At 43.8% G+C, this 19,177-nt stretch overlaps 1 protein-coding gene and 1 pseudogene across 1 annotated transcript; one reads left to right on the forward strand and one right to left on the reverse strand.

Annotated features, from left to right (window-relative positions):
- Positions 1-570: 570 nt before the first annotated feature.
- Positions 571-4,021, reverse strand: LOC136356007 (uncharacterized; annotated as a pseudogene).
- A 10,085-nt stretch (positions 4,022-14,106) lies between these two features.
- Positions 14,107-18,137, forward strand: LOC136356146 (uncharacterized). Its single transcript, XM_066309726.1, has 6 exons — positions 14,107-14,602; positions 14,846-14,895; positions 15,266-15,351; positions 15,496-15,630; positions 15,780-15,997; positions 17,932-18,137. The coding sequence occupies exons 1-6, from the start codon at positions 14,107-14,109 to the stop codon at positions 18,135-18,137; spliced, it is 1,191 nt and encodes a 396-aa protein (XP_066165823.1).
- Positions 18,138-19,177: the final 1,040 nt, after the last annotated feature.

Consider the following 19,177-nt stretch of genomic DNA (forward strand, 5'->3'; position numbering starts at 1 on the left):
TATTGGTAAAAACTCTAATTAAGATATTAATGTACATACTGCATGATTTAAAATTAATAAAAATTGTAATCATCATATGTACTTAGCGTAGGAATTATATTAAATTAAATGCTAACAACTCTAATTAACATATGTAAATGCCACATGCATGATTTAAACCTTTTAAAAATTCGAATAGTCATATATAAGTAGCATATGAAAGATAGTAAATTAAATTGTGAAAAACTCTAATATATGAATGATAGTTTTAAAAATATATTAAATGTAATACTTTTAAAAATTCTCCAGTCAATTATAATTAGCATATGAATGATAGTAAATTAAATGTTAAAAACTCTAATTAACATATGAAATTGCCACTTGCGTGATTTAAAACTTTTAAAAATCCTCTAGTCAATTATAATTAGCATATGAATGCTAGTAAATTAAATGTTAAAAACTCTAATTAACATACATATGAAATTGCCACCTGTGTGATTTAAAACTTTTAAAAATTGTAAGTATCACATATAACTAACATATACATGATTTAAACTTGTTGAAACCTCTAATAATCGTGCGTAATTAACATATGCCATACATCAATTGATTTATATGGATAATCAATACATCCAAAATAGTTTACATCGTGTACACAATAATTACGGCATTACATCGGCGGTGACGGTTGACCGCACGTACTTTCTCCTCACTATTGTTCCCTCCTTGTGATCGCTGCGTGAGTAAGGGGTGTCTTCATTTGATAGGAGGATGCTAGGGTCAATCGTCACCGTGAAAGGGGGTTGCCCATCCAACTGATCGTAATCCTCGTCAGTCTTGTCCTCAACTCCGACGATTTTTCTTTTGCCTGGGAGAACCACTTGACGCTTAGGCTCATCAGGCCCTCTGCCCTTCTTTCCTTTGCTAGACATGTCCTTCACGAAAAAGACTTGCGTTACATCATTGGCAAGGACAAAAGGTTCGTCCGAGTATCCAACCTTGTTAAGGTCAACAGTTGTCATCCCACTGTCATCAATCATTACGCCTCCACCAGTCAACCTAACCCATTGGCACCGGAACAGAGGAACCTTGAGAGGACCATAGTCAAGTTCCCATATGTCCTCGATGGCACCGTAATATGTGGCAGTTGTTCCATCGTGTCCCATGGCATCGACACGAACAGCGCTGTTTTGGTTCGTGCTCTTCATGTCCTGGGCTCTCGTGTAGAATGTGTACCCATTGATCTCATATCCCTGGAATGTCGCGATAGACCCAGACGGTCCCCTCGCCAGGAAGGCAAGTTGTTGGTTGATCGACTCGTTACCCATGAGATGTTGTCGTAGCCACGCGGGGAAAGTATCAATGTGATGCCGTGTAATCCATGCATCGGACTTACCGATGTTCCTGGCGCGAACTAGAGCCAAGTGCTCCTCGATGTAAGGAGCTACCAATGAAGAGTGTTGCAGAACAGTGAAATGGGCTTTACGGAATAAATTGTTGTCTACCGTCATTATTGCTTTCCTTCCGAGAGTTCCCTTTCCCCGTAGTCTCCCTTCATGGCGTGATTCAGGTACCCCGATTGGGCGAAGGTCTTCGATAAATTCTACGCAAAATTCGATGACCTCCTCTGTTCCATAACCCTTGGCGATGCTTGCCTCTGGACGAGCACGGTTACGAACATACTTCTTCAGAACGCCCATGTACCTCTCGAAAGGAAACATGTTGTGTAGGTACATAGGCCCGAGAATACGGATCTCTTTCACAAGGTGACAAAGCAGATGCGTCATTATATTGAAAAATGAAGGTGGAAATATCAACTCAAAACTGACGAGACATTGCACCACTTCATTTTGAAGGGCTTCTAATCTATCCGGATCGATGACCTTCTGCGAAATTGCGTTCATGAATGCACATAGCTTTGTTATTGTTGCCCGGACATTGTCTGGAAGGATACCCCTTATTACAACTGGTAGCAGTTGTGTCATCAACACGTGACAGTCATGAGACTTTAGGTTTATGAACTTCTTCTCCTTCGTGCTTATTATTCGCTTGATATTCGTGGAGTATCCAGACGGTACCTTTATGCTCTCCAAGCATTCAAACATACTTTCCTTCTCTGCCTTGCTAAGAGTGTAGCTGGCTGGACTCAAGTAATGGCTTCCTTTCTCCTTTGGTTCCGGGTGAAGGTCGCCGCGTTGTTCCATATGCTTCAGATCATTACGTGCTTCCAGTGTATCTTTCGACTTTCCGTATACACCTAGGAAGCCAAGAAGGTTTACGCAAAGGTTCTTAGTGAGGTGCATCACGTCGATTGCGTGGCGTACGTCCAAGAATTCTCAATATGGTAACTCCCAAAATATAGAGTTCTTTTTCCACATCGCCGCGTGACAATCTTCGCTCTCTATATGCTGGCTTCCAGGCCCCTTTCCGAACACTACTTTAAGATCTTTAACCATAGCAAACACTGTTTTCCCGCTGCGATGTTTAGGATTCGTACGGTGGTCGGCCTTATGTTCGAAGTGCTTGCCTTTCTTCCGTACCGGGTGGTTTGCTGCAAGGAATCGACGATGACCCATGTATACAACCTTCCTACAGTGCTTAAGATACGTACTTTCTGTTTCATCCATACAGTGAGTGCAAGCCTTGTACCCCTTGTTGGACTGTCCGGATAGGTTGCTAAGTGCAGGCCAATCGTTGATGGTTACGAACAGCAGCGCTCGTAGGTTAAACTCCTCCTGTTTGTCCTCGTCCCACACGGGGACACCTTCCTTCTTCCACAACTGTTTAAGATCTTCGACCAGTGGTCTTAGGTACACGTCGATGTCGTTACCAGGTTGCTTGGGGCCTTGAATAATAATCGGCATCATTATGTACTTCCTCTTCATGCATAGCCAGGGGGGGAGGTTGTAGATACACATCGTAACGGGCCAAGTGCTATGGCCGCTGCTCATCTCTCCAAAAGGATTCATGCCATCCGTACTCAAACCAAACCGTATGTTTCGTGCGTCCTTTCCAAATTCTTTAAATTTTCTGTCGATGTTTCGCCACTGCGAACCATCGGCGGGGTGTCTCAGCATCCCGTCCTGTTGACGCTCTTCAGCGTGCCATCGCAACATTCTAGCATTCCCCTTGTTCCTGAACAAACGCCTTAGCCGTGGTATTATAGGGAAATACCACATCACCTTAGCAGGAATTCTCTTCTTTGTTAGCTGCCCGTCAACTTCTCCTGGATCGTCCCGTCTAATCTTGTATCGTAGTGCTTTGCAAACAGGGCATGCTTCTAGGTTCTCATACTCCTCACCGCGATATAGGATACAATCGTTCGGACATGCGTGAATCTTATGAACTTCCAGTCCTAACGGGCAGACTATCTTCTTAGCCTCGTACGTTGTCTCGGGCAATTTGTTTCCCCCCGGAAGAATGTTCTTGACGAGTTTCAATAAATCGCCAAATGCCTTGTCACTAACCCCATTTTTTGCCTTCCATTGCAACAACTCCAGAGTGGTATCCAACTTTTTGTGCCCCTGCTCGCAACCTGGGTACAACGAAGTTCTGTGGTCCTCCAACATCTTGTCCAATTTATGGGCCTCCTTTTCACTTTCGCAGTCTTCCCTGGCGTCCTGCAACATCTGACCAAGATCATCCGCAACGTCGTTACCATCAGCAGCTATTTCCTCCTCGCCCGTTTGATTTCCTTCAAATCCAACATACTGAGCAAAGTCCGGAATATTGTCGTCTTCCACTTCACCTTCTTCCATTTCAACACCTTGCTCTCCGTGGGATGTCCAACAATTATAGCTTGGCATGAACCCCGACTCAAACAAGTGGAAATGAATAGTCCTGGATGCAGAATACTCCTTCTGATTCTTACACTTATTGCATGGACAACAAATAAAACCCCTTTGCCTGTTAGCTTCGGCCACTCTCAAAAAATAGTGCACGCCGTCAATAAACTCTTTGGACCGCCGGTCAGCGTACATCCATTGCCGATCCATCTACATGAGTCAAAAAAACCGCACACAAATAATTATTCTTACAATAATGACAGTCATACAATAATTATAAGATATCTTTATTCATACAAAAATCATAAAATATCACACCAAATAATTCTTAAAAACTATTTGTAAAGTTTTAAACTAATTTTAATGTGTTTTACTTCTTTTAATTTTTATTTTAGTTTGTTTTCTATTATTTAATATTAACTTTCACTAGAGTTTTCCTTCTCAACTATTTTATAAAACCTTGTTTAGCAAATGAACTAAATTTCTATATATTCTTTCTTCCCCACACACATTTTCTCTCTCATCAACTTACAACTAAATTTTGGAGACAAAAAAAGTGTGCAAAACATAGGTGCAAATGTAGTATGACAAAAAAAAACATTGGAGGATGAAGTTGCAAACCTTTTAGGCACCTCCGATTTGTATGTAATCACCAAAATAAATTCAATAGAAATTTTGGCATGACCTCCCCTCTTTTTTGAAGAAATTTTGAAGCTTGCTCGGGCAGCTGGAGGAGGAAGAAGACATATATATAGGGGTGGGACTTTAGTCCCGGTTGGTAGCACCAACCGGGGCTAAAGATCACCGGGATCTTTAGCCCCGGTTGGTATTACCAACCGGGACTAAAGTTAAGATCTTTAGTCCCGGTTGGTAGCACCAACCGGGGCTAAAGATCACCGGGATCTTTAGTCCCGGTTGGTATTACCAACCGGGACACCGGGATCTTTAGTCCCGGTTGGTATTACCAACCGGGACTAAAGTTAAGATCTTTAGTCCCGGTTGGTGCTACCAACCGAGACTAAAGATCCCGGGGGGACCTGACAGGTCCTGACAGCATTCGAACCGGGACTAAAGATGATCTTTAGTCCCGGTTGGTAACACAAACCGGGACTAAAGATCAAATATGCCCGTTACCCTTTTGAACCGGGACTAAAGATCATCTTTAGCCCCGGTTTTTATTGCATCCGGGACTATTGTGGAAATCGGCCGACCGACGAAAGATGGTTTCTCTACCAGTGTATGAATGTCCCCAAATATGTGTGCATGCATATGTACTGCTTGATGGTTGGTCCATATATATATATATATATCCTTTCGTGGGAAAGATATCCATACTTCTTGAGCCTTTTTTTATTCCTTTATTTAACATGTGGTAAAGGAAACAACGGCATCTGCTATTTTGAAATATCGGAAATTCCTAGCTATCATATGCTACTTTGGAGCATTATTGGAGATGCTCTGAGAGAGGCCAAGTGGGAGAATATAGCTATCCTCACCCCATTACCCTATCAAAACTGCGCAGATTGAGTGTGTATACATATATCTGCTGGTTTTTAAAGAGCATGGTGACAACCATTATTTAACCCTTTTCCTTATCATCACGATTGACCCCAATTTTTGGCTCTACCAACGGATTGTAGTTTACTTCAACTAACATGTGATCAGACACCACTATTTTGACAGTCTTACATAGTTTTGGGGAAGTGCTCGAGCCAAGTGATAAACATCCAAAAAAGCCAAGTGATCTCCACCATTTTTTTTCGATAAAAGATCATATATTAGCCCGGCTTTTGAAAGAAAGCCCAAACCAAACAGAGTATTCCAGGGTATCAAATATAAGGAACGTGCATATACTTTTTATGAACAGGATTCTATCAAAGGACAACATGACGAGTGATAGGCTAGAGAGGATTCCTATGGACGTATTTAGCTGACTTAAGTTAAAGGCAAAACTTTATCGAATACATCAGGAACCAGCCCTCCCTTAGTCTGTCAGGTTGAGTCCGGCCTTGAGCTTTATGATGTACCCGAATATAGAGGCATACAAAGGACGGGCAGGGTTATCACCACCTGTCGTCTACCCTACTTTCTGTGTAGCACACAACAAATGAAGATAACCTCTAACCTAAACACCACACCTACGTTATCGATTACTACTCTAGCCTCGGCCAAGAACTATCTTGTTTATCCAGAGTCTTAGTACTAAAGCATTAAGTATAAATACTAAGCGACGAATCCGCACCGATGAGAATATATCTCACTTAAATAAACTAATTAAATACCATAAGGAAACTTGAATACTTACTTTTTAAAAGAAGTATCCACCGAGGTAAAGCGAGAGAAGAAAGCCGGCAACTCATGCGCTTCTCCGGCACTCTGATGGAAGAATTCTCGGAGAAAACTCCGATATTTGGGACACACCTTCCGGAGCTTTCCTTCACTCTCTTCCTAATCCCACATACTAAAGTAGCTACCATGATATGAAAGTGAGTTGTACTCTACTTTGTTGTGCAATTTGAGAGTGCAAATACCTTTTCGTTTTATAGCTCATAATTACAATGCTTTACATCGGTGATAGCTGCCGATGAAACCTTCATAACCACCATTGGGGAGTCATCAAGAGCATACACGTGGAAGCAGATGGTGAGAGGAGCCAAGGTCCGTTCGAGCGACCTTATAGTTCGGCCGACCTTTTGGCCCACCTCTCGGCCTCTCCTTCGGCAGTGAGGTTGCCTGGTGGCCCCCCCTACATGTTATACCTTGGTTAGGCTCAATTGTAGGTAGTTTTGATTGACATGTGAGGCTTCCAATCCATGTAATCATGTCTGATTGTCCGGAGGTTCCTTCTATCGCTTGGTGGGTGTGTTTTCTACCGAAAATCACATGCATACATATATTTACCAAAGCTAGTGGAAATGGTTAGTTATAAACCCCTACCACAAAGTTTTGAAATTATATTTTATTTCTTTTATGCAGGAGTTGATGGTAAAAGTTTGCACTTAACGACCGGCAACACTATGGCTCGGTGAATAATCATACACATTGAGTGATTCAAGAGAATCAATTGAGGAGTAAAGTTATGTTTTTATGAGCAAAACGAAAAAACCCATGACACTCATCAGGAGAAGTGGAGGTAACTTGAATCATGGTCGTTCCATTCGTCAATCACCCAAGATGACATGGTAGACAATTTAAGATTCACAAGTACAGGTATGACTTGAAATAATTATTATACCAGTATCATTACAAAGGGATTCATTGCTCTTGAAAGTGCATCTAGGCCCCTAATAATTTTGGTGATTAATTACAATGCGATTAGAGAGGACTAACATTTTTATTTAAGCAAATGTGAAGGTTGTTATGTCCTCGATGAGTTAGCGTAATGCATATCCCGCCAAATACGTTGAAGTGATGTGTTGCGGCAAATGAGCAAATAGTATTATGTATCCTTTTCTTTTTGCTTGAGTCAATAGGAAAGCCGCATTAAGAGGGATGATGCATTGACATATGAGGAGTGATCAAAGTGCTCAAAATCAATTTTTAAAAGTGTTTCTCCTCAGTTTTAGAGTTCTGGAGTTTTTCGGAGTTTTCCGAAAGTCATTTTTGGACTTTCCAAAAATGATTGCGAATGCAAAAATGGTTATGTGTATTTTCGGACTTGTCCGAAAGTGATTTTCAGACTTTTCCGAAAACATCCAGAACGATGTTTTGGCTATGAGTACTTTCGGACTTGTCTGAAAGTGATTTTCGGACTTTTCCGAAAACATCCAGAACGATGTTTTTGGCTCTGAGTATTTTCGGACTTGTCCGAAAGTGATTTTCGGACTTTTCCGAAAGTGATTCTAGAACGATGTTTTTGGTTCTGGATATTTTTGGACTTATCCGAAAAAATTTCGGAATGTCCGAAAATTCTCTCGTTGACTTTGCTGTTGGTGCTGAACTGGAATTTTTGGACATGTCCGAAAATCTTTCAAAATATCCGAAAATCACAATTATTGTGTATAACAGGCAGAATTTAGGCTGTGGCTATAAATAGCCCCCTCCCCTCACTTGTGAGGGCTGCTGGTCACATTGGATATTTTTGTGCCCTTGGCTTGCTCTTGTTGAGATTCACTTTTGAGCCTTGCTTTCTTGTTTCCCCTCTCACCCGTGTTCTATTCGGATTTGGTGTGTGTGAGAGTTGTGGATTCGAGTTTGTGTGAGTGCTTGTTGTTGACTTCGTGAAGATTTGTGAGCACTTGCATCATCTCCGGGAGTTCATTGCTTCATTTGTTACTTTTGGAGGTTGAGGACTCCTAGGCGGCTAGGTGTCGCTCCCGACCCACCGATCTACTTGTGGTTGGCCGGGAAAAGTTTGTGAAGGTCGGATCTCACCTCCGAAAGGGAAGAGATACCCTTAGTGGAAGGAGGAGTGCTTAGTGCAATCTCTTGAGGAAAGGGTTAGCTAAGACCCGACTCTTAGTGAGCTCCTCAACGGAGAGTAGAATCCCCTCAAGGATTCGAACTTCGAGAACAACTTCGTGAGCTTCATCTTTGGTGACTTTACTTCCTCCCTCTCCACTAGCTTTGCTTGTTTGAGCCGCTATAGGTCTAGTTGATGTTTGTGCTAGCATATTCTTGTTGTAGGCAAATAGATCTAGGATTTACTTTGCTATTTATGCTGACTCCGAAAATTTTCGGATATATCCGAAAATTTCGGAAATATCTGAAAATTATTGCTTCCGCTTTTAATTGAATTTTTTGAATTAGCCTATTCACCCCCCCTATAGGCCTTATTGACACTTTCAATTGGTATCAGAGCCTAATCTCCTAATTCGGCTTAACCGCTTGGAGAGATCATGTCGGGCCAAGTGGGGGATGGGAATAATGGTGATAAGGGAGCTAAGATTCCTTATGACTATCCCCCTACATCTACATCTTATGTGAGTACATTTAGCGGCAAAGCTTCATACTTCAATGGTACGGACTATGTCGCTTGGAAGCATAAGATGAAGATGCATTTGAAGTCTATTAATCCATCTATTTGGAGAATAGTCGAAAAAGGCTATGTTTTGCAGAATCCCGAAGATCCCACCAAGGAGGACGACGAGAACGAGCACAAGAACGCTCAAGCCGCTAATGCAATACTTAGCGCCTTGAGTGAAAGTGAGTTCAACTGTGTGGATGGCATTGAGAGTGCCAAAGTGATTTGGGACACGCTTCAGAACTTGCATGAAGGCACGAATAGTGTTCGTGAGTCCAAGGTGGAGATCCTCAAGGGGCAATTTGAGAGGTTTGTGATGTTGGATGGTGAGAGCCCAAGCGACATGTATGATCGGTTGAGCAAGATCGTCAATGAGATCAAGGGACTTGGCTCCAAGGACATGACCGATGAGGTTGTGGTCAAGAAGATGGTTCGAGCAATCACTCCAAGGAACTCTACCTTGGTGACCATCATTCGTGAGCGTCCGGACTACAAGACTCTCACACCTCATGATTTGCTTGGGCATATCCTTGCCCATGACATGCTCGTGCAAGAGTCCAAGGATGTCATCCAATACATCAACCAAAGCTCAACCACAAGCATCAAGAAGGAAGACTTGGCATTGAAGGCGAAGAAAGAAGAAGAAGAGAACCGCAAGAGCAAGAGCAAGGCAGAGATCGATGATGAAGAGATGGCTCTCTTCGTCAAGAAGTTCAGCAAGTTCATGAGGCGAAGCGGCTTCTTCAAGGGAGGTTCTTCCAACCACTACTCCAACAAGTCAAGTGGAAGACACTCCACAAGAGTGTGCTACGTGTGCAAAGAGCCCGGGCACTTTATTACGGATTGCCCCCACCTCAAGGATGGTTCCCACATCAAGGAAGATAAGAAGAAGGGTGAGAAGAAGGATGAGAAGAAGGAGAAGCACAAGCATAGCAAGCGGGAACATTATGGCCAAGCTCACCTTGGGATGATATTCGGCTCCGACTCCAAGTTAAGCTCAAGTGATGAAGAAGGAGCTGCCACGTTCACCGTCAAGCCTTCATCACCACCGAGACTCTTCGACCACTCAAGTGATGAGGATGCTCCCATTTGCCTCATGGCAAAGGAATCTAAGGTACCTTCTCCTCACAAGTCATTTAATGTTGATCTTGTTAGTGATGAGGAGGATGAGGTTCTGGATGACGAATTGTTTAAGTCCATAACTAAGGAATCCCTACCACACTTGAGTGAGTTACTTGGAAGAATTGAGGACCAATATGCAACTCTTGAGAGGCAAGAGGCTTTGCTCATTCGTGAGAAAGAGCGGTCTTATGAACTCAAGAATGAGCTTTCTAAGGAGAGAGAAAAATGAGGCTTAGGTACGGTTTTACAAGCAAACCAAAGAGTCTCATGCTAATCTTGAGGTGGCGAACGCTCAACTTCAAGAGAGAGTGGATGGCTTGGACAAAGCATACCTCTCTCTTGAAGAGAAGTTCGAAACCTTAAAGAATAGTGTCTCTCTCCCTAGCGAGCCATCTTGTTCCAAAATTGTCCCAAGTAATGAACCATGTGTGAGATGCAAAGATATTGATATTGAAGCTTGTGCTACTAACTCTATTTCTTTGAGTGCTTTGCAAAAGCAAAATGAGAAGCTTATGGGACTCCTTCACAATGGCCTACTTAAGTGCCATATAGGTAGTAAGGCCCTAAAGGAGTACCTAGGCTATCAAAGGGACAACTTCAACCATCAGGGTCTTGGGTATGTTCCTCCACTAAAAGGAAAGGTGGACAAGAGTGTGATGATCAATAGGCCCCAAGGTCTTAGCAATTTTGTTAAGGCCAAAAGTATCCTTCCTAATGATTATACTTCACATTGTTCTTTTGATGCATCTTATGTTCTTAGGAAGAATGCTAGTGGTCGTGTTGTTGCTAAGTATGTAGGCCCAAGGGGCAAGAATATTTCTATCAAGAGAGTACTTTGGGTGCCTAACGCACTTGTTACTAACATGGGAGGACCCAAGCAAGTATGGGTACCTAAAACTAGAAATTGATCTCTTGTAGGAATATGTCTCCGGTGGAAGAAGTTGGGTGATTGATAGTGGATGCACCAATCACATGACCGGAGAAGAATCAATGTTTTCAACTCTTGATCTGTCACGCCCTAAAAATCCTAAGTATATAAATTGTTGTTTAATTGGAATTATTAGAATTTATTTTAAAAGCCTACAAGTTAAACTCTAATAATCTAGGAAAATTTTCAACATAAAAATGGTCTAGATAAAATTTTATTAAATACTTTGCTTGTTCCTCTATTTTCTAGATTTTTCTAGGAATTATTTGAGCAAGGGAAGTATTTTTAATAAATGAAACAACATTTCACAAATTATTTTTTAATTGAAAAAGTTGAAAAATCCTCCCCTAAGTCGTTGGGCCGATTTCGGCCCAACTCTTCTCTTCCCCGCGCGGCCGAACCGGCCCAAGCCGGCCCAGCCGACGCCGCCCGCCCCTCCTCCTCGGGTCACCGACATGTGGGGCCCCGGACCCATCTTCCTCCTCCAGCCGGCCGGTTGCCAGGCCGAGCCGTCCGAGCCGCCGTTTGCGCCGTCGATTCCCCACATCCTCCTCTATCTTTCCCCCTAAAAATCGGAGCAAACCGTTGAGTATTCTCTCCGAATCGAACTCGTTTTCGAGTTTATCTCCAAAACCGAGTTTCGTTTTTCCCGAGTCGATTTCTTGCGGGAGGAGTCCGATCTCTTCAATCCAAGGCTATAAATAGGACCCCCTAGTCCTCCTCTTTCGTTTGCCCTCTCTCCCATCCTCTCCCGTGCTCCGTAGCGCCGCCGCCGCGCGTGTCAAGCCGCCCCGCCGCCGGTCGAAGTCCAGCCGCGCCGCCGCGCCGTTTGCGCCGTCGCCGCCGCTTGCCGCCGCCGCCATTGGGTGCGCCGTGGTGAGAGGAAGCTCGGCCACCCTTCCTTTTTCGTCGCCGGTCACCGGAGCTCTGCCGCCCCATACAAGCCAAGCCGCCGCCGTTGCCTCTTCGTCGCCGGCCGTCGTTGTTCGTCGTTTGGCTCGAGGGTGAGTACCGTTGGGTTCGTCTCGTCGTCCTCTACGTGTACTTGTCCTCCAAATTCGCAGCCGATCATCCAATCTCCGGCGAGCTTGCCATCCGAGCCGGCCGCCATTGATGACGTCATCGTGACATCACCATCTTTTCTTTTTTCCCGTTTTTCTAATAGATTAAATCTTCGGAAAATCATAACTAAATAACCGTAACTCCGATTCGAGTGGTTCAAGTTGCTAAATTTTTCTAAAATCAGGATCTACATGTTAAAAATATCCACATGTACTGTTTATGCTTGTTTTTGTACTGTTTTGTTAATTTTTGTTTAATTGCTTTAGTTTCCGACGTTCCGGAGGAGAGCGTTTCCGTTGAGGAAGATTCCGAAGCGTTTGCGGAAGCCCAAGGCAAGTCACACAGATCCCAAACAAACCTTTGAGTATGTTGAACCCATTTAAAGCTATTATTTTATTTCAACTATGCATTGTTTTCGAATGTCATCGGGTGGTGAACCTTTCCCAATTAATTAATGGCCGAAGATGATCTTATTTTCCTATGGGTTATAAATTTGATTAGCATGAACCTTATATGTTGGATTGGTTCAGCTAAATGCTATATGTAAGTCTGCTTAGCCATGCTTAGAAACATTAGCTAACTAAAGGGATTAATTATAAACTATGTTACATTATTATTTTATTTATGGTTACATTAAATGGTAGCTCACGATGGTTAATCGTGTGATGTTAATTAATTGATAATTAAAACCTGGTTAAGGTGGGTTGTGAGCATATGGTTTTGATGGTTGTGCTCATGACAATTAAGGACCGGTTCGCGAGCTACTGTTGTGAAACATTTATCGTGCCAACCACAAGCCAGCGTGGGCAACGGCTTTATCTTTTGTATAGCATGATTCATTATAGTGCGCCAGACTGTGAAGTGGCGAGAAGTCCACGGGGGTCGCTGGGGAGTCCATGCCTTGTTTATAAGGGGGTGATTATGATCCAGGAAAGGTGCGCTGTAAAGGATTATGTTGTGCAAGGGGTATTGTCACAACTCCTTTCCGAGGTATCGTGGTGGTACTAAGGCGCATGGTAACATGTTGTGGGATTGTGACTTGTGGGTACAGTGGTACACCTCTGATCAGAGTTTAATCTATTCGAATAGCCGTACCCGCGGTTATGGGTGAGTTGAGCAATGTTTTTCGTGATTAGTCCCATATTATTCATTAATGGTAATTGTGATAATTAATTTGACTCCTGGTTTGGAATGGTACGTTCCTGGTATGGAGGTTAGATTTGTACAACCGGGGTTGGTTGTTCATATGAGGTTGGGCCTATGCAACATGGGTGTGTTGTATGGTGTTATTTAATATTGATTAATTATTCAACTGTTTTTACCATTCCCTTAAATATTTATTAAATGTTGTTTCTGCAAATGAGCTATATTATGCCATCCTTTGTTATCCTGTGCACTTGCATATTTGCTGTGTGACTTGTTGAGTATGTCATATGCTCATTTTTGCAATAATCATTCATCAGAAGAGGAGTATCTCAGTGAAGGTGATGATCTGGAGGATTAGGCTTGTTCCTGGTTAAGATGCCTGTGGAGTGGAGTCGCCATAGCTGTTCCGTAGTTTGTTATAGTTTTTTTTTCCGCTGCGTAGAAGGTTTTTCTTTGAGAGGAACTATCTACCTCTGTAGTAATTATTTATTTGCGAATATCAAATAGATATTTATTTGTACTCTATTATCAATTTGTTATTGTGTGCCTCGGTTGATTCCTGGACGAGGGTTTAACACACATGTAAGCGTTTGGAATTTTGGATAGAAATTCCGGGCATGACATGATCCAAATGGCACTTCACAAGATAACATGGTCTTCGGGGACGATGGAAAGGGAAAGGTTATGGGATTGGGTAAGATTGCAATCTCTAATGATCTTTCCATTGCCAACGTTCTCTTGTTAAATCTCTAAACTACAATCTCTTGTCTATTTCTGAATTATGTTCTATGGGTTACAATTGTCCTTTTACCGATGTTGATGTGACCGTCTATAGAAGGAATGATTCATCGGTAGTCTTTAAGGGTGTTCTCAAGGGAAAGCTTTACCTTGTGGATTTTTCCTCAAGTAAAGCCAAACATGAGACATGCTTAGTGGCTAAGTCCAACACGGGGTGGCTTTCGCATCGGAGGCTAGCCCATGTTGGTATGAGGAATCTTCACAAGATTCTAAAGTACGATCACATCCTTGGACTAACAAATGTTTAATTCGAGAAAGATAGGGTGTGTAGCGCGTGTCAAGCCGGCAAACAAATTGGAGCACATCACCCCGTCAAGAATGTGATGACCACTACAAGACCATTGGAGCTTCTCCACATGGACCTCTTCAGGCCAATTGCTTATCTAAGCATTGGAGGTAACAAATATGGTCTTGTTATTGTTGATGACTTTTCACGCTTCACATGGGTGTTCTTTTTGCATGACAAGAGTGAGACACAAGCCATCTTCAAGAAGTTTGCAAGAATAGTACAAAACGAGTTCGACCTCAAGATCAAGATCATTCGAAGCGACAACGGCAAGGAGTTCAAGAACACGTGCATCGAGAGTTTCCTTGATGAAGAAGGCATCAAGCACGAGTTCTCGGCTCCATATTTACCTCAACAAAATGGAGTAACCGAGAGAAAGAATAGGACTCTCATTGAGATGGCGAGGACCATGTTGGATGAGTACAAGACATCGGACCGTTTTTGGGCCGAAGCCGTCAACACCGCATGCCACGCCATCAACCGCCTTTATCTTCACTACCATCTTAAGAGGACTCCCTATGAGCTTCTTACCGGTAACAAACCAAATGTCTCTTACTTTCATGTTTTCGGTAGTAAGTGTTACATTCTTAATAAGAAGGCTAGATCCTCTAACTTCGCTCCTCAAGTGGATGAGGGATTCTTGTTTGGGTATGGGTCAAATGAATGCGCATACCGCGTTTTCAACAAAACCTCCGGTATTGTTGAGATCGCGCGTGATGTGACATTTGACGAAACTAATGGCTCTCAAGTAGAGCAAATTGACTCACATGTGTTAGGTGAAGAGGAGGACCCGAGTGAAGCAATCAAAAGGTTGGCTCTTGGGGACGTACGTCCTAGGGAGCCACAACAAGGAGCCTCTTCCTCAACACAAGTGGAGCCACCTACATCAACCCAAGCCGACGATCCCTCTACCTAAAGCTTGGATCAAGGTGAAGAAGGCGAGCAAGTGCTACCCTCCTCGCCCAAGAATCCACCAAAGTATCCAAAGAGATCATCCCACCGACAACATCTTAGGAGACATCAACAAGGGAGTGTCCACTCGTTCTCATATTGCAAATTTTTGTGAGCATTACTCGTTTGTGTCTTCTCTTGAACCTCTAAGGGTGGAAGAAGCTCTTAATGATCTAGATTAGGTGATGCCGATGCAAGAGGAGTTCAACAATTTCACCCGGAATGAAGTGTGGACTTTGGTGTAGCGACCTCGGCAAAATATGATTGGCACAAAGTGGATCTTCCGCAACAAGCAAGATGAGGCCAGGCTCGTAATAAGGAACAAGGCGAGGTTAGTGGCGCAAGGGTTCACCCAAATCGAAGGATTAGATTTTGGTGAAACTATTGCGCCGGTAGCTAGACTTGAGTCGATTCGCATATTGCTTGCTTTTGCTACTAACCTCAATTTTAAGCTATATCAAATGGATGTCAAAAGCGCCTTCCTCAACGAGCCTATCCATGAGTTGGTATACATGGAGCAACCACTGGGCTTAGAGGATCCGAAGTATCCCAACCACGTGTACAAGCTCCACAAGGCACTCTACGGGCTTAAGCAAACCCCTAGAGCTTGGTATGTCTTCGCAATTTTCTTGTGAAAAACGGCTTTGAAATCGGGAAAGCCGATTCAACTCTTTTTACTAAAAGACATGATAATGATATTTTTGTTTGCCAAATATATGTCGATGACATTATATTTGGTTCTACTAACAAGTCTTTTAGTGAAGAGTTTAGTAGGATGATGACCAAACGTTTTGAGATGTCCATGATGGGTGAATTGAAGCTCTTCCTCGGCCTTCAAATTAAGCAACTCAAGGAAGGAACTTTCATTTGCCAAACAAAGTATTTGAAGGACATGCTCAAGAAGTTTGGGATGGAGAATGCCAAGCCAATCCAGACTCCCATGCCATCAAATGGCCACCTCGACCTCAATGAGCAAGGTAAAGATGTCGATCAAAAGGTATATCGTTCCATCGTTGGCTCACTTCTTTACCTTTGTGCATCTAGGCCCAATATTATGCTTAGTGTGTGCATGTGTGCAAGATTTCAAGCCGCTCCGAAGGACTATCACCTTGTGGCCATGAAGAGAATTCTTAGATATTTAGTGCACACTCCTAACCTTGGTCTTTGGTATCCTAAGGGAGCGAGGTTTGATCTCATTGGCTATGCCGATGCGGATTATGCCGGATGCAAAGTGGATAGGAAAAGCACATCGGGTACTTGCCAATTCTTGGGTAGGTCCCTTGTTTCTTGTTCTTCCAAGAAGCAAAACTCTGTCGCCCTATCCACCGCCGAAGCGGAATATGTTTCGGCGGGGAGTTGTTGTGCTCAACTTCTTTGGATGAAGCAAACCCTGAGAGACTATGACCTCAATGTATCTACAATCCCACTCCTATGTGACAATGAGTGCGCCACTAAGATAGCCAACAACCCCGTCCAACACTCCCGAACCAAACATATCGATATTCGCCACCATTTCTTGAGAGATCATTCCACAAGAGACGACATAGACATCCAATATGTAAGAACCGACAAACAATTGGCGGATATCTTTACCAAGCCTCTAGATGAAGCTAGGTTTTATGAGTTGAGGAGTGAACTAAATATTTTGGATTCTCGGAATGTGGCTTGATCTATTGCATGCATGTTTGCTTGGTAGAATAGGTTTGCATACCACTTTGTGACAAAATGGTCATTCAACTCATGGATGGACACTAGTCACTTTTGTGGAGAACTTGAATCTATGTGTATGGGGATCTTATTTTTCAATGAATTTTGGTCCTAGCACAACTTGAAATAGATTCACACATTCCCTCTCTCGAGGGTGAATTATCTTGTATCATGGTAATTCCCTCTCTTTTGATCCCTCGGATCGTCCATTTGACTTGTGGCTATTGTTTTGTGTGATTGATTGTGTGCTAGTCACAAGTTCAAATGGAGCCTCTAGTGCTCGACCATCCCTCCTTTCCTAAATACTATCAAAAACCTTTGAGAAATGTGTTTTTGTCAAAAATTTCCCGGTGCTTGTCCCTTGCAAAATCCATTTCAAATGTTTGCAAAATAGTTTCATCAAAATTCCTAGCGAAATCCCCTTGCAAAACTGTGTTTTCCAGGAATTTTCGGACTTTCCGGAAAATTTTTGGACTTCCCGAAAAATTTTCGGATATATCCGAAAAACATTAGAACCGTGCGCAACCCTTCTGGATCCGTTCGGACTTATCCGAAAATTTTCGGAAATGCCCGAAAATTTCGGGGTCTTTATATATCACCCCGTGGACTCCCTTCTCTCTCCTTTCCACTTTTTTTCCCCACGGGATTGACTCCCTCCTCTCTCCCCACCGGCGACCACCTCCTCTCCGGCGACTTCCTGCGGCTCCCCTCCTCTCTATCCTCGTGGGAGCGCGCTTGGGGGACTTCTTGGGGCTTGCATTGTCGATCTTCACCGCGTTCTTCAAGTGTTCTTCGCGTTCTTGAGGTATTCGCCCTAAAATCAAATCCTTTGATTCCTCAAGTTTTATCTTGCGATTCCCTTTGGTGGAGATGTTCCCCTAGTGCCCTAGAACCTGCGGATTCAATCTCACAAGTTTTTGTTGGCGGATTTGTGCGGCATCTGAGTTATAGGGTTCGGCAGGATTCTTTTCGGACTTTTCCGAAAATTTTCGGATATGTCCGAAAATCCCTGGCCGACCCCTATCACTTCAGTTTTGCACGATTCTTACCTTCACTTACTTGTTTCTTGCCTTTTTGGCTTCCATTCACTGGTCCCTTGTATCTCGCTTGTTTGAAGGATGCCTCCCAGCAAGCAAACCTCCCACAAGTCCAAGCGCCCGAGGGATCGCTCTCCCACTCCATCCTCTCATGATGATTCGGACAGTGATTGGTCTGGTGGAGAGGATGCGGTTCCTCAGGTTGCCCTGGTGGCTCGGGGTGGCAACCTCCCTCCTCGGCGATCTACTCAAGCTCTTGGTGCTGGTGGTGGTGGTGAGGACTCCTCTCGTCAACTGCAAACGCCGCCGCATCAACCCAATGTCCCCATTGGTCCTCTCCGCATTCATACCCCCGAGAGGGATCCAGCGGTGATTCGCCAAGTGTATGATTGGAGGCGGAAGACTGAGGTTGTTGCTCCCTGGTGGGATGAGGATCCGCGCCCTCTTCACCACTCCGCCACGAATCCGCGGTTTTGGACTCTCTTTCAACAAGACTTTTATGAGTCAGTGATCAAGTCCAAAGCTCATCCCACCGTTCCCATGCAATGGATCAACTGGGAGGAGTTGCAGGCGCATAATGATCCGGTGCTAAACTCTGTGATTGCAAATTGTGAGCGCATGGGGATTCGCTCTTTCATGACTTTGCAGCAGGATTGGTGCAACGAAGTCATCGCTCAATTCTATGCCACCGTTTTCTTTGATCCACACCGTGCCATGCATTGGATGACCCAAGGATCTTGGTATTCTGTCTCCTATCCTCCTTTGGCTGAGATTTGGGGTTTCGACTTGCATGACTTACTCAACCTTCCTGATCTGCATAATCTACCCATTCCTACCAACACTGATCTCCTCCCTCTTTACATTCCAAATGATCCTAATGTGGTGTTGGGTAAGGTCGACGGTCTCAAACCGTACTTTGCCTACTTGAACCGGATGTTTCGCCGGTCCTTTGTGCCAAAGGATGGTGATGCTAGCAGCATTAACCGCCTCTCCAGGACTGTGCTTCTCAGGTTCGATCCCCCTCCTCATCGCTTTCATCCTTATCACTTTGTGTGGGAAGAAAACCGCATGGCTTCCATTCAGTACAGGAAGGGGTTGGTCTATGCTCCTCACATTATGCGGATGATCGAGTCTGTCACTCAGCTTCAGTTTCGCCATGATGTGTCTCATTCCTAGCTTCACTTGTGCCTTGTTAAGGCGCCCCGCTCCTCAGCCGCTCGGGACATCCCCTCCTCTTCCACTCAGCCGCCTCCTGCTCCTGAGCGCCCTTCCTCTGTGGCTCGTCGTGAGCCGTCTCCTTTATTCCGCATTTTGCAGAGTCTTTTTGGTCTTTGCTCCGCGGAGGCCAAAAAGAACTGCCGATTGCGGAATTCAACGAAGAAAACGGCTCGCGACGTCAAATTCCTCAAGGCA

Source organism: Oryza sativa, chromosome 4 (assembly GCF_034140825.1).
Source record: "Oryza sativa Japonica Group chromosome 4, ASM3414082v1".
Classification (NCBI taxonomy): Eukaryota; Viridiplantae; Streptophyta; class Magnoliopsida; order Poales; family Poaceae; genus Oryza; species Oryza sativa.

Bases quoted from the DNA above. Each gene is read 5' to 3' on its own strand.
- LOC136356146 (XM_066309726.1), top strand. From the start codon at position 14,107: ATGACCACTACAAGACCATTGGAGCTTCTCCACATGGACCTCTTCAGG. The intron at 15,631-15,779 runs GTATGTCTTCGC...CAAGTCTTTTAG, and splicing joins AAGCAAACCCCTAGAGCTTG to TGAAGAGTTTAGTAGGATGA. The intron at 15,998-17,931 runs GTAAAGATGTCG...TGATTCGGACAG, and splicing joins CCTCGACCTCAATGAGCAAG to TGATTGGTCTGGTGGAGAGG.